The following is a 14,502-nucleotide window of genomic DNA, read 5'->3' as shown; positions in this document are numbered from 1 at the left end:
TATTCTCGATGCTTTTAGCATTTTCAATAAGGTGATTCATCATTCAGGACTGTCCTATCGATTGCAAGATATTTTGGCATCCTTGGTTCATGCCTACTAAATAGCAAGAGCAACCTAACTCCCATTCATTGTGACAACGAACCGTCCCCTTGCACACGCAGAGACGCACATTTATGGATGTCCCCAGTTGTACAGCAGCAAAGTGTGTCTCCTCAACACCCTGAAGCCAGATTCAGAGACCAATCTGGAGACAGCACAGAGGGCTGCCTATTGTCCATACCTCAAGCCACCCAACCCCCTCCCAGACTACCCTGGAAATCACCCTGCCCACGGTGCTGCTCCCCAGTAAACAGTCTCCTTTCTTCTTCAGGTTGTGGATCCTGGTTCCCCCCACCCTCTGAACACAGTGTTTCTGAGTTGCATTCATCGGACCACCCCACCAAGTCCCTGTGGCTCTTTGATATTGACCAGGACCCAGAAGAAAGGCACGACCTGTCGGGAGAACACCCTCACCTTGTCAGGCAGCTACTCCGCAGGCTGCAGTTCTACCAGAAGCACTCCGTGCCCGTGCACTATCCGGCCCAGGACCCACGCTGCGACCCCAAGGCCACTGGTGCCTGGGGCCCCTGGATGTAGGATTTCAGGGAGGCAGGAATGTCTTCGTGTTGCACGCTAGCCTTCAGGCTTTGACTACCGTGTCATTTGTTCTCTCCCTATCCCACCCCGGCCCACTTGGCTCTTTTCTTGCACCCATAATACACAAGGGAGTCCACTTTCAACCCCTGATGCGGCTCAGACCTTGACAGTGTAGAGGTCTTGTGCTGCTGGCCCAAGCTATGGCAAGTGGGTGGCTGGCTCAGCCCCTCTTCCCAGCTATGGGGCAGCCGGGGACTTGATGCTGGACTTCTCATTCAGTCTCAGAGGCTAGAGCAGCTAGCTATTTTTGCCTCACAAGTCAGACATTAGAGTTCCTGCTGCCAACAGTGGGTTTCATTGGAGTGACTCACATTTCTTGCAATAAGTGAAGGGAACAGGCAGACAGTTGCTGGGTTCTGTTGGCCAGGGGCTCCCCCATCCACAGGTGGTGATGACCTCCTCAGCTCACGGCTCACCCACACATCTCATCATGGAGTGGAAGGCCCGTTTCTCAAAGGCCAGCAATGCAGTGTGCCAACATCTTAGTTTGGGTGCTTAAAATAAAGAAATGTGTTTTTATCCTAAAATTTCCCCCCAGCCATTGCTCATTCTGTCTAGACTTGCTGCCACCCCCAGCTCCTCTCTGGCTCTCATTTTGCCTTTCCTCTTGACTTCAGTGTCTGGTGCCTGGGAACCTGCCTCACTGCTCCACTCTTAGCTGAGCCCTGACTTCCCTTAGCTCCTAATGTTGAAGCCACAGTCCTCTCCAGAGAATGTGGCCGGGGTCATGCTGTGATCATGGCCCTGGAGGACCCAGGGGGACTGGGGGTTCAGGGGGCCTATGTGTCTGAGGCTTCAACATCAATTTCCTAAATTGCATGAAAGCTCTCCATCATGTCTGTGGCTCTTTCTCCTTACTCAAGACCAGGTACGCTTCTGTTCCTAGTGTTGAAGGGAAACCCCAGGGAAGGGTCATTACGTTCTGAAATGGGTACTTGGCCTGAGTTGAGCAGAGGTTTGCCTCTGTGTTTCATTCTCTGCCTGCTTGAATTGGAGACCTGCAGTTAAAGAAAGCAGGTGTACAGTTTGACCTGCAGCCCTTTCTCAGACTCAACAACATCCTGCTAAGGTGGGGCATTCAGATCAGCTACAAAGTATCACGGGGCAGATGCTATGCTTTCTCCACTATCTCCGCTGCTCAGTTCACTGCTTATCCCCAGTGCCTGGGACAGCACATAGGACAAAGAAGACAGCACATGTTTTAAAATGAATGAGCAAATGAGAAAAGGAAAAAGCCTCATACCTTGAGAGGTGCTCACCCAGTGCGCTGAACACAGGGGTAACATCAGTATCTTTCAACCACTGCTGTCCTCTTTGCTGTTGCATAACGAGGCAGTCGTAGGGTATACAAAAGCATGGCTGTGGTGTCCTCTCCAGGGGACAGAAAGGAACTGGCCCTGTTGAGACTATCTCTTGCCAACAATCCTCATTTCCATTCTTCAGAGGACCTTAGAAACTAAAACCATAAAATAATGTGATTTAGGTCTTGATTGTGTAGCCATCTTTTGATTCAGTAGCAGTGTTTCCAGGTCACAATTTCCTTGTATTGTATTGAAACAAGATTATTGGGAGGAAATGGTGCTAAAACTGGTAACATCTGTTTCCAGCCTTAGCCCAGTTGCCGAGTCAGCAAACAGCTGGGCAAATGCCATCTCGCACTCCAAAGCTTGGGGCAGATAGTAAGGACTGAGCCTGGTTGTCCTGTTTTCTTTCCACTTGTGTTCCCATTATTAATGTTCTAAGATTGGAGGTCACCACTACAGGACACCTGTTGGTGCTCCCTGCTGTGGTGACCCTCAACAGCTGTCGCCAGTTCCTTGGTTGTCCTTGACTGTCGTGTAAGCTATGTTCCACATTCAGTGGATTTAAAGAATTCTAGGGCTGGGGATTTAGCTCAGCGGCATAAGTGCCTGCCTTGCAAGCAGGTAGTCATGAGTTCAATCCCCGGCACTGATAAAAAAGAAAAAGACAAAAAAATAAAATAAAATAAAAAATTAAAGAAAAAGAATTCTAGTGATTTTGTTTTTAGAAAAGCATATTGAGGTTGTATTTTATCTATAGTAGAATAGAACTCATTAGATTTTCTTATTCACGTAAGATGAGAAGATTCACATTGTCATTAGAAGTATTAACGTTATTCCTTTCCAAACTTGTTTACCTTTAAATAAAGTTTTATTTAATTATTAACTAGTTTATCTCTGTTACTACATGACTGTTCTAGATTAGAGGGACAAAATAAAGTTAATATTTTCAAAACGATATCAGCCATAGATTTGGGCCTTCCACTGGGACAATGACAAAATTCTGGAGCTAACGAGAGCTGCACAACACTGTGAATGCACTTCATGTCACTGTCTTGTACATTTAACAATGGTGAAAATGGGACTTTTTATTGTAATTTTTAAATTTGCCAGTGTTACAGTTTATGACATCAATAAATCTTAAAATATAGCAATATCAGCTAAAATAATGTGTTTATAATGTGCATTATAAAATAAGGTATTTGCGGGAGGTCAAGAAAAGGTAGGAGAGAAAACAAATTGTGTTTTCTTTTGCTGCCCATAATAAACTTATCTCCAAATCTAGCAGCTTAAAACGTTTATCATTTCACCTACGTGACCCTCAGTGAGGGCCAGGACTGGGGAGTAGGGGCTTCTGCCTCAGGGTCTCAAGGGCCATGTGTTCCTTGCCAGCAGGATGGGCATCAGTGTGGGCTGCTTGAGGTCCTCACATAAGACGGGTAACGCCACCAGACCAGCGATCTGGAGAGAGAGTGAGTCGGGTGCTATGGTGCCTTTTGTGACCTGGTCTCCATCACACACTTACACAACAACCTGTTTTCCACTCATTATAAACAGTTCTCTAAGTGTACCCCATAGTCTAGGGGAGGAGAACCCCATATTTTGAAGGGACCGTTATATTTGTGGACACACTTTACGACAATGGGTGCAGTTCACCTCCTGCCCAGTAGATTGTCCAGTCAAGTCTCGTGCATCTGTCAAGTGCTGAAGTGCTGCTAGTTCAAGAGAAATGGTAGAAATAGAATCTGGCCTGTCTAAAGGTAGAATGACCATAGCCCTCTCTGCACCTCGATTTTTTCCTTGCCAAATGGATGGCTGGAATTGGATAATCCCTAAACCTTAGTTTCTGTAATAGTTCCCAGCATACAGTAAACATCCTGTAAACATTGGTCAGGTGACTCTGAAATTCCTGAATTCTGTTGCAAGGGTGTGAAATAATACTGTGCTAAAAATTTGCTTGAGATTATGCTCAATTTTGAAAACAATTTATTTTAAAAAGTAATATGCTTTTCAATATGGTTGCCATATTGAATGTCCCCAAAGACCCAAGTACTGAAGACTTGGTCCCTTTCCTATAACATATTGGGATGTGTTGGGACCTCTGGCAGGCAGGGCCTGGCTGAAGGAAGTAGGGCTTTCTGTATCCTTCTACGTTCTCCCGCCAGGAATGCCGCTTCTTCTACCATACACCCACTGTGCACCATGCCCCCACTTGAAAGCAACTGGCCAGCTGACCACACTGGGACCACCAACTGCGCTCCAAACCTTTCCTCTTGCGTTCATTATAGTAACAGAAAGCTAACAGATCATTTTAAAGCTAGCAGACTGTTTTAGAGCTGCTAAATTTTTTGAATGCTTGCTATAAGCTAGACCCTGTATTATGTAATTTATTTTTTTACTTTATTTTTAAAAAACAAAACAAAAAAAGAATAGAAATGATATAGACTTTTTAAAAAGTAAGAAATTAACACTAATGTATCACATATTGTTATCTTAAAAGTAATTTTTCAGGTTACAAGATTTAGGCATACAAAAAATTATCAAACAAAGCACAAACTATTCTTTTTGATGAGCTAACAGAGATTAGTAGTATAGCTATTTGTCTTATATATACCTATATACATGCACACACATACACTCATATATACATTTATATGTATACCTATATACATATAATCGTTTTCCTTCGTCCTCTCTTTTCCCCATTCCAATTGTTTTTTACTTTTGAGTACTTTACTTTCTTTCCCTTTCTTTATCACATCTATTTATTGGTACTATGTAATTTAGAAGGATGGTCTTTTTAAATACAATTTAAAAATAATCAGAGATAATATTTGTAAACCCCATTCAAATTTAATTGTATAACTATAAATTACTATAATTTATTAATATAAATTTCATTTTTTCAATATCCAGTCTTTGTTTAAGAATAAAGTTACTTAAATCCAAAAAATAAATGGAATTATTTTGTCATTTTCTGAGGCACATTAGAAAACTCAAGTGTCTATCAACTGACAAAAGAATAAACAAAATTGTGGATAAAAGAATAAGCAAAATTACTTAGTAAAAGGAATGGTGTTCTAATATATTCTGCAATGTTTGAAAACATTGTGCTAAGTGAAAGAAGCCAGACACAAGAGGATACATATTGATGATTCCACTACTTTACATTCCCACCAACAGGACAGAAGGGTTCCTTTTTCCCAGCAGCGTCACCAGCATTTGTTATTGTTTGTTTTCTTGATGACAGCCATTCTTTCTGCAATAAGACAAAAATCTTGTGTTATTTTAGTTTGCATTTCTCTAATGGCCAGAGATGTTGAATATATTTTCAATATTTATTAGCCATTTCTACTTCTTCCTAAAAGTGTCTATTTATTTCAGTTGCCATTTTTTGATTCATTTGGGGGGAGGTTCAAAATGTTTTGAGTTCTTTTATGTATTCCATGTTTTAGTTCTCTGGAAAAGCTGGCAATTTTTCCCCCACTGTATAGGTTATTTCTTCACTCTGTTGGTTGTTTTCTTTGCTGTGCAGAAACTATTTAATTTGGTTTTATATTTTACTATGCTACTGAACTTGATTATTGTGGGAGTCTTTGGTGAGATTTTTTTGGGTCATCCATAGAAGATCATAGCATCTATAAACAATAGTAATTTGACTTCTTCCTTTCCTGTACACATACCTTTTAATTTTTCTCTTACCCGATTGTTATGGTTAATGTTTCAAGTGCTATATTGAATAGGAGCAATGATAATGAATATCCTTATTTTGTTTCTGATTTTAGAGGGAAACTTTTAAGTTTCTACTCATATAATGTTGGCAGTAGATTTTTTAATTAACTTGTATCAGATTGAGATAAAGTCTATACTTATTTTCTTCAGAGATTTTTTTTTAATCATGGATGGATGTTAGATTTTGTCAAAGGCTTTTCTGCATCTATTGAAATGATTGTGGGATTTTTGTCCTTGCGTCTGTTTATGTGATGTTACATTTATTGAGTTGCATATATTGAAGGATAGCTAATGATGCTTGTTTTAGGGTTCCTGTTTCTCTTTCTTTGATTTTTAGTCTATGAGATTCTTTTTGGCTTAAATCTGTTTCTTGCATACAGCTTATCTTTAGATTTTGTTTATTGATCCATTCTACCAATCTGTCTCAATTGGTGAATTGAGATCATTTTTATTGAGAGTTAATACAGAAAGGGTTGACTTTTCATTATCTTATTTTCTTCTTGCTGATTCCCGTTTTTTCTGCTTCTACTTAACTTCTTCCCCTACCTGGAGAATTCATTGTATCAGACTTTTGTTATTGTTAGCTTCATTATCTCTATGATATTTGAAAGTTTTTTGGAGTGCTAGTTTGATGATCATGAATTTATTTAGGTGCTCTTTGTCATGGAAATGCCTGATTTTTCCATCAATTTTAAAAGATAGTTTTCCAAGATGTATCAGTCTTTTGGAAGTTGTTTTCCTTTAGGGTTTGATTTTTGTATTTGCAAAGCACAAATACATTGATTTAAACTTGCTGAGTTGAGATTTTACTGCCCAGATTTTCTTAAAGAGTTCATACCCATGTATGAAGGGCTAAAAAAGGAGATACAGAGACCAGGAAATGATGAAAGTATATCTGAAGGCATGGCCCAGGCCCTAGCAGGTTTACAACCTGAGGCAGTGCATTGATGTTCTTTCCAATTTAACTGATTGAAGAACATTCCAGCAAGGTCACTGTGTCATCAGTCAAGCCAGTGAGCCAGGCTCTGGCTTTTAGTGCAGTCCGGCAGAGCCAGGCAGAAGAGGTAAGCAGACGCCTCCTGTCCTCCAGCAAATAGGTGAATAAAGACTTACAGGACTTTTATTTACAGTGAATGAATCAAAGTTTGGGTTTGCTGTTGGAGGTGAGGTTCTGCAAGGCCACATTCTTGCTGGCATTCAGGGTGAAAGTAGGATACAGATGTAAGAAGAGGGAAGAGGATGCACAGAGGAAGACCCCACTCCTGGAAGCAAGTACACAGATAAGGGGTCAGGCTGGAAGAGGAGATCCCAGGGCAGGGCTTGAGCACTGGGAGACGTGAAGGGCTTGAGTGCTGCTTACACAGGGGAACATGTTTCACCTTAATTTTTGCTTTTTAAAAAATTATTTGCATCCCTGAAAAGTGAGTTCTTTCTGCAGGAATTATTTCTAAAGTGGGAGCCTTTGATTTTAGCAGGCTTTGGTTCTGGGAGCGCAGCAGCTGACTGGGCTTGAAAAGCTTATTCATTGGGATTCACAGTGAAGTATCCAGTTTTTCTTGATCCTTGGGCCAGGGATCGAATGAAAGTGTTTGGGTTGATACCCAAGTCTGATGAACACTTGTTCCCACACACATATCCAGGACTGCAGGACAAGGATAAGGCCTTTCTCAGGGGGGCCTGCAGTCCTCTGTCATTGAGGCCCCTGGGGACTTCTGATCCCCACCAGGGGCGTAATCCAGCTCTACAACCTTAACTGAGGTGGCCTCAGCAACCTTGTAGGTCTGCAGGGCACCATGCCCCACACCCCAGCTTAGTCAGCAAGGACTCTTTTGCTGCTGAAAGTGTGAGCATGGGCTGCTCCTTATTTACATTCTTACTAGAGTAAGTGAATCTCCATAAGGGGAAATCCATACCACCGGAAGTCATAAAAACAGACAATGAACATAAGCTGCCTTTATACTCAAGCTAGAATCATTTAGAGAACAGAAAGAAAATGGGGGAGTTGAGTAACCTTTTCACTAGGCAAGTTGGTCACTATCGCCAGTGGTGAATGGCAGGACTGATGGAGCCAAGGAGACTCCACAACAGCAGGGACGGCAGTCTTGGGGTTGTGTTTAGCAAGCAGCCCATGGTAACAGTGATGTCACTTCCGAGTGCTGCTGTCTCCTTCACCTGTTACTTCCTTTAGGAAGAGTCCCACATGACACATGCCTGTAATCCCAGCACCCCGGGAGGCTGAGGTGGGAGGGTGGAAAGTTCAAGCCCATTCTGGGCAATTTAACAACCTTGTCTCAAAAACGACAGCTGCATTTTTTTTTTTCTAACAGTTTGTTTGGCTTGTGTGCTTGGAAACCCCAAAACAAGAGAACAGCTCTCAATTGGTTAAGTATGTAAGCACAGTAAGAAACCAACATACACATTCTCTGCAGCACAGCAGTCAGAGCGTCCAACCAAAGGATGAAGATGGGAAAGTCAATAAACAAGTTAGTGGAGTTGCATTACACAGGAATGAAATGTGTGGAAGAAACACTCCTGAGAAGAGCAAAAAAGAAACCTGGAATTTCCCTGGCAAAAGGACTTCCCTGATCCAGATTCTAGCCCCTTTCTACACCCTTATTTCTAGGATTTTAATCTACAGTCCCCTGTGTGATAAACCACCCTCCCAGGAGACTGGGTGTCAGTTACACCAAAAAACCCTGCTGTCTGCCCTGCTGGGTGACCTCTCTGGGTGACCACATGGGCCCCACTGGGCCAACTTGACTGCAGCCTCTGGATTCTTCAATTTAGTACCTCATGGATGCTATGGAAAATGAAGGACTAACTTTTGGAGAACATATTACACATCAAACACCAACTTCTCCAGAAACCACTAAACACAATAATTCTTGCCATCTGAGACATCACTTTGCAGGAAGTCACTCAAGCTGAGTTGGGACTGTAGCAAGATGGCTCTTAACCTGAAGCCTGCTCTGCTATACTGCCCGCATGTGAGGATCCCCCTCCTGACCTTCTTCCTTGTGCCTTCGTCCTGTACCTTAAAGCTCAGGGTGAAGGTTGTATGAAGCCCTGTTCTCGCTCTGGGGAGCCTAATACAAATGAAACTCAGAGGCATATTTTAAGAAAATCAGCATGGCAGAGGTTTGGGAGGAGTTAGGGCTGGTGCCACAAATTAGTTGGCTCTCAGTCATGTGCTTCAGAGGTGCCAAGAGCCTCCAAAAAAGAGAAACCATTTGAAAATGAAATATAGTGGTTTTTTACAAGTTTCCCCTCATAGGTCCCACACACACAACACATAGTTTCATCCCAGAATATGTAAGCCCATGGCTCATGCTGATCCAAAGAACAGGTTAGATCCCAGGTGATCCTTGCAGCTTTAGATGACAGTGCCAGTTTCCAAATGGAACTCTCTGTGGCAGCTACTTTATGGCCTCCGGCATTTGCCAATCTTTAATCTTCAGTTGCAAAGTTACTACCTTGCTGGTTCTGGAGGAGGATCAGGAGTTCTTATTTGTCACTCTAATCAAGTTATAGGAATGCTTTGATTTCTACAGTTAATTAAAATTGTTGCAAAGCTGAGCCATAGAAATTTTACCCACAGCTCCTAACATGGGCAGAGTAAACATCAGCAAGTGACCCCAGCACTTGTCTAGAGCTGCAGTGGGGACTTCTGGTGGTTTTAGGAGAAGTCATCCCAGGGACGACCCCAGTGCAGACCACCTCATTACCAAGCAGGGGCATGTCTATCGAATCCCCAGTTTGGGGGAAATCACCTGTCTTGGGCCAGCATGGTGGCTGGAGAGTGAGCAGCCTTTCTCTTTGGTCACTAAGGTTTTTCTTGAAGCACCATCAGTGACTAGAACATGACCTTAGTTTACCAGTACTTCTGATTTTAAAATTTGAAAATTCTTACTGGTTTGGCAGACTTAAAAGTATTGCATTATTTTAATTGTGTTTCACTGCCAGTAAGTTAGACATTTGCACTATTTGTTGGTTCCTATGTCTTTTTTCAAGTAGTTGAATAGGTCCACTATCAGACCCCCAAATCTCACCGGCCTTGTAGTAGAAGGAGGGAGGGTGGGGTGGACAGATGCCTTGGCTGAGAGAACAGTACCTGTGTTTGGGCCTGATCCACCTCTAGGCAGGGGTGGTGGGGTCCCGGACCAGGCAGTGCATTTCAGTGTCACCGGCCCCTCTTTCTATTCAGGCTGTGGAGTGCGGCAGGCATGACGACCAGCAAGGAGGGGTCAGGGAATGGGCAAGTTCCTTCTCCTTCCTCTTGAACCTACCAAACAAGCCAGTGACCCCCTCTGGGAAGCTAATAACGTGGCATTCCTCCAAGGTGATGTGCTTTCAATACTGGACACTCACTTCAAGGTAGGGATGGGGAGCTGGAGAGATGGGGCCACTGGCCACCACCCAGTTCCTCCTCCTGTGGTACTGCCACAGATCAATCTATGGATTGATCTGTGGATCAATCCTACCTGGTGCATGCATGCGCACGCGCACACACACTGCACCAAATCCTGCAGGAGCCTGAGCACCCCCAGAAGGCATATGTCAGCTGCTTGTTTCTTACAAAGCTTTAACCTTCACCTCCAAGGACCATTCTGCACAAAACCCTGAGGAAAACTCTGGTGACAACACATGTCTCTCTCTGGTGACAGTGTGCTGCTGTCTTGGTATTGTCACATGGGCTGGCCCAGCCGCAGGCCTGTTGAGCAAACCTCTGAAGAGACACCTTATTAAAAACAAAGCTTTTTGTCCCATATTCCCTTTCCTTCCTAGATGAATTCTCCCCATTTCCCCATCTGGCCCCAGAGTGTGTCTCAGGCCCTTCAATGCCAGCTCCTTTATATCTCTGGGCCTGCCACATACTGGTCCTGTGTCGCAAGCCACTCTTCTCTTTCCTCCTTGCTTGACGACTTCAGGTCTAAAGTCAAGGTCTCCTCCTAGGCTGGCATAGGTGTTTGTCTTGCACATCTCTTAAGAGGATGTCACCTTATCTTGTTATTCCTGTGGCTCTTAACCTGAAGCCTGTGGAAGTGTCTCATAACTGGAGCATTTAAAGGAATACCTGTTCCATACTCCAGTGTAGGGCACTTATTATCATGCAAAGTGAATATCTGTTTGAATTCATAGGCTCTCACCACCTTCTGACTTAAGGGTGGCATTTTAGTCTGGATTTCAAAGTCTAGCCCTTCATTCCTGCCTGTGTAGAGGTCTCCATGCTGATGCCTGCTCCGCCACAGCCTGGAGCTGGGACTGTGACAGTCTTCAAAGCCCCTGAATGCCTTGGCTGGAAAGGACTTCAGCACCTTCGTCAAGCAGGAGGAACTGTGACACTCTCCAGACTCCTCTAGCTAGTTTTTGTTTATTCTGGGAAATCCTCCAAGATAGCAGTTCATGGCTTCAAACACTTTATGGTCTCCAGATTTGTACAGCTCAAATTTTCCCCTGCATCTTCCAATCATTCCCTAAGATTCTCCCTTCATTTTTGTTCATATTTTATTACAAATGTTTTTCCATGTGTGGCTTTCACTGTAGAAAACAGCCTTCCTGGCTTCAGCCTTGTGAATGTGAGGATGATCTGCACGGGTGGCTGGACGGTGTTTCCTGGCGCACCAGTTACCTGTCCACATCTATTTGCTGAGTGCCTGTCGTATAAGCCTGTGTCTGGTACAGTGGAGAATGAAGATAAAATGTGATCCTTACCCTCAAGGAAACTCACAGTCTGTTGGATAATGACAGTGCAAGATGCTGAGTGTCATGTGCAGACAATAGGCATGTAGGACACAGCAGAACCAATTTGGTGGCACTCATGTCTCCTGACCTGGTAAGATGGCACTAGAACATAGAAACCTATTTTAATTTTTTTTTCTATTTTCTAAAAAGAAAAAAACAAAACAAATTGTAAAACCTGAAGCACTCAGATGTCTTCTGTGATCATCAAAATGGATTGGGTTCTCTTGGCTTCCTCAGAAGCAGGAAAATGGATCCCACAGGATACCTCCTTGTCTATCTGATGCTGTGTAACAGAGTGCTACAAAATAACAAAAAAGTGGTGTATTATCACCTCAATTTCTGAGGGTCAGGCATCAGGCAAGCCTAGCCAGGGGCTCTTGGGGCAGCATCTGAGCCCAAGGTGGAGGCAGAACAATGAGAGCCACCCAACAGAAGCCACCAGCATGCAGCACTCTTCGCTCAGGAATGGTAGCCCTTATTCTGTTGCATTTGTTTGTCAGAAGGCAGAGACTAGTCCTGCCCATATGTAGGGGACAGGGCTCTTTGAGGCTGTGAATGGCAGGGCACAGGATTCCTGGGGACACCCCAGAGTTGCTCACTGCTCTCCTCTGCCCTGTCTCATCCCTAGCATGTTTTCTTCCCAATTCAGGTTGTGCCTGTGACAGGACAGGTCATTATCTCCCTCCTTCCCCTGTGTCACTGAAAGGGGGAATGGCCTTACATCACAATGGGCCATGCCCTGAGGCTGGCTGGATTGCTCTCAGTGGAGTGTGTGCCAGGCCTCTGCTAAAGGAGCCATATACTCAAATAATCCACTGGATAAATAAATGGGTAGGTTAATCGAACAAACACTGCTCAAAAGGAGTACAGAGGGCCAAGAAGTAGAGGAAAACATGCTCAGCATTTTGATTCACTAGGGAAATGCAAATTAGACACACTGAGATTCCATCTTACACACTCAGAATGGCTATGGTCAAAAAACAGTCAGTGCTGGTGAAGATGCAGGAGAAGGTTCACTTTACACAATTGGTGAGAAGGTAAATTAGTGCAGCCTCTATGGAAATCAGTATGAAGATTCCTCAACAAAAAATAAGAGCTACCATTTGATCCAGCTGTATCACTCCACGGTGTATAACTAACGGAACTTAAATCAGCATAATGTATTGGGCCACCTGCAGACCCACATTTACCACAGTGCAATTCACTATAGCCGTGCTAAGGAATCAGCCTAGATGTCCACTGACAGATACATGGATGAAGAAAGTACAGAGTACATACACCTGATGGAGTACTATTCAGGCACAAAGAAAAACCAGTGTTACTTTGCAGGATAGTGAATGGATCTGGAGATCATCATGCTGAGTAAAATAAACCAGACTCAGAAAGTCAAACATCTGTGCTCTCCTAAAACATGGAATTTAAAAAGATGACAAGAAAGTAACAGGGAGACCGTTATTAGCCAAGAGGAAGGAAAGAAGGGGAAAGGGAAAAGGGTGGAAATGGTAGGGAATGGGCAATGGGTGTGACCAAAATATACTATACATATTGAAACCCCCTCTCCCAAAAAATGTGAAACAAGGGAGGAGGGCAGCAAGAGGGTGATGGAGGTGAAGATGATCAAAGTATGTTATGTGCAAGTACAAATCTGCCAAAATGAACCCCATTCATCTGTGTAATTAGTATGCATTAATAAATCAAGGATGGTGGGAAAAGGCCACACCCATAGTCTTGGGTGAGAGGAGGTTGGTTTCAGAAGAGGTCACTGGGGAAAAGGAAGACTACTCAAGGGTTTGGCCAGAGGGAAGCTTTTTTGCATAGTAGGACTTCATTATGGCTTAGATCTAAAGCAGCCCCAGAGCTAGTGTGTTTGGAAAGTGAGTAAGTTACAGGACCATACTGCTGGCTTGCTGCTGGGACAAGGGTCTGACGGAAAAGACAGGTCAGTAGTGGCCTGGCCTAGGGATTTAACTTCTCTCCCCTGTTTCTCCTTTCTCTCTGTTTCCTGAGTGCCTTGAGATGAGTAACTCTCTTCCAGCCAGGACTTTCTACCATGTTACTTCTTTCCTGGAGCCAGCTGACCATGGACTGAACACTACAAACTGTAAGTCAAGATAAAAGTATCCTCCCTTAAACTGTGATTACTAGGTATTGTGGTCTAGCAAGGAAGACAATGACTAAGACAGACTTGAAGGCTGTTTCTGGATGCTACCAAGTGGTCTGGGTTGGGACTCAGAAGATAATACCCCTGAGTATACACCTAGCATGCTGAATATTTCAAGCTGATTGATATGAAGAGGCTTCAATGCAAGTTCTTTCTGCCATCCTCTTGTTAGAGGCAACTAAGTTAGATAAAAATAGTAGAGGCAGTAGGATAGGGCTAGGCTCTCAAATGAGCCAGTGCAGAAAACCAGACAGATACCTTGCAACTGTGGGGGAAACAGGCACCTCCAACTGTGGGCCAGACCTCAAGACAAAAGATAAAAACATGCACCCACATCCTAGAGATAAGCATCAGGGATGGATATTCTAAATAGATATCAATCACCTTGAGGGAGCCAGGAAGAGGCACTGACCCAACCCACTACAGAAAAAGCCCCTGTTCTGGTTCATGCCTGCTTGCTACATGACTCAGTTCCCCATTTGATCCTGACTTAATCAATTTTATCTGAGCAATTATAATTGTAATCTCATTGGTTGACGACAGTTCTGTCCCACCTCAGGCCCACCTGTGATTTCCCATTTTTCCCCATCTTGGACCTGCCTCACATCATGGATTTGCTCTATAAAAATCCTTAACAAAGGGAAGGTCGTTAGCCACCCACTTGGGATCCCTTCTGTCTCTCTCTCTCAGACAGAAACTTTCTTTCCCCCAATAAATATATTCTGCCCTTAATATTCCTAAAATTCATTGTTTGATTTTAAAGAACATAAACTCATACTATATGTCTAGCAGTTTGGAAGTTTCTTTCACCTGTATCATTCTCACTCCTTCCACTTGCTCTCCCACCTCAAGGCAGGCCATGGACCCTGT

General features: G+C 43.6%; 1 protein-coding gene across 1 annotated transcript in view; it reads left to right on the top strand.

Moving 5' to 3' along the window:
* The window catches only part of Arsb (arylsulfatase B), a 199,435-nt gene extending 196,154 nt beyond the window's left edge, over positions 1-3,281 (top strand). Inside the window, exon 8 of the mRNA XM_003464404.5 lies at positions 371-3,281. Within this exon, the coding sequence (XP_003464452.1) occupies positions 371-636 (266 nt within the window). The 3' untranslated portion in view covers positions 637-3,281. The remainder of the gene's footprint in view (positions 1-370) is intronic.
* Positions 3,282-14,502: the final 11,221 nt, after the last annotated feature.

The sequence above is a fragment of the Cavia porcellus genome, unplaced genomic scaffold (genome assembly GCF_034190915.1).
Source record: "Cavia porcellus strain 051 isolate PalLab524CR breed Dunkin Hartley unplaced genomic scaffold, mCavPor4.1 scaffold_11, whole genome shotgun sequence".
Lineage (NCBI taxonomy): Eukaryota > Metazoa > Chordata > Mammalia > Rodentia > Caviidae > Cavia > Cavia porcellus.
Note: the sequence above shows the minus strand (reverse complement) of the source record. Positions and strands in the feature narration are given on the sequence as shown.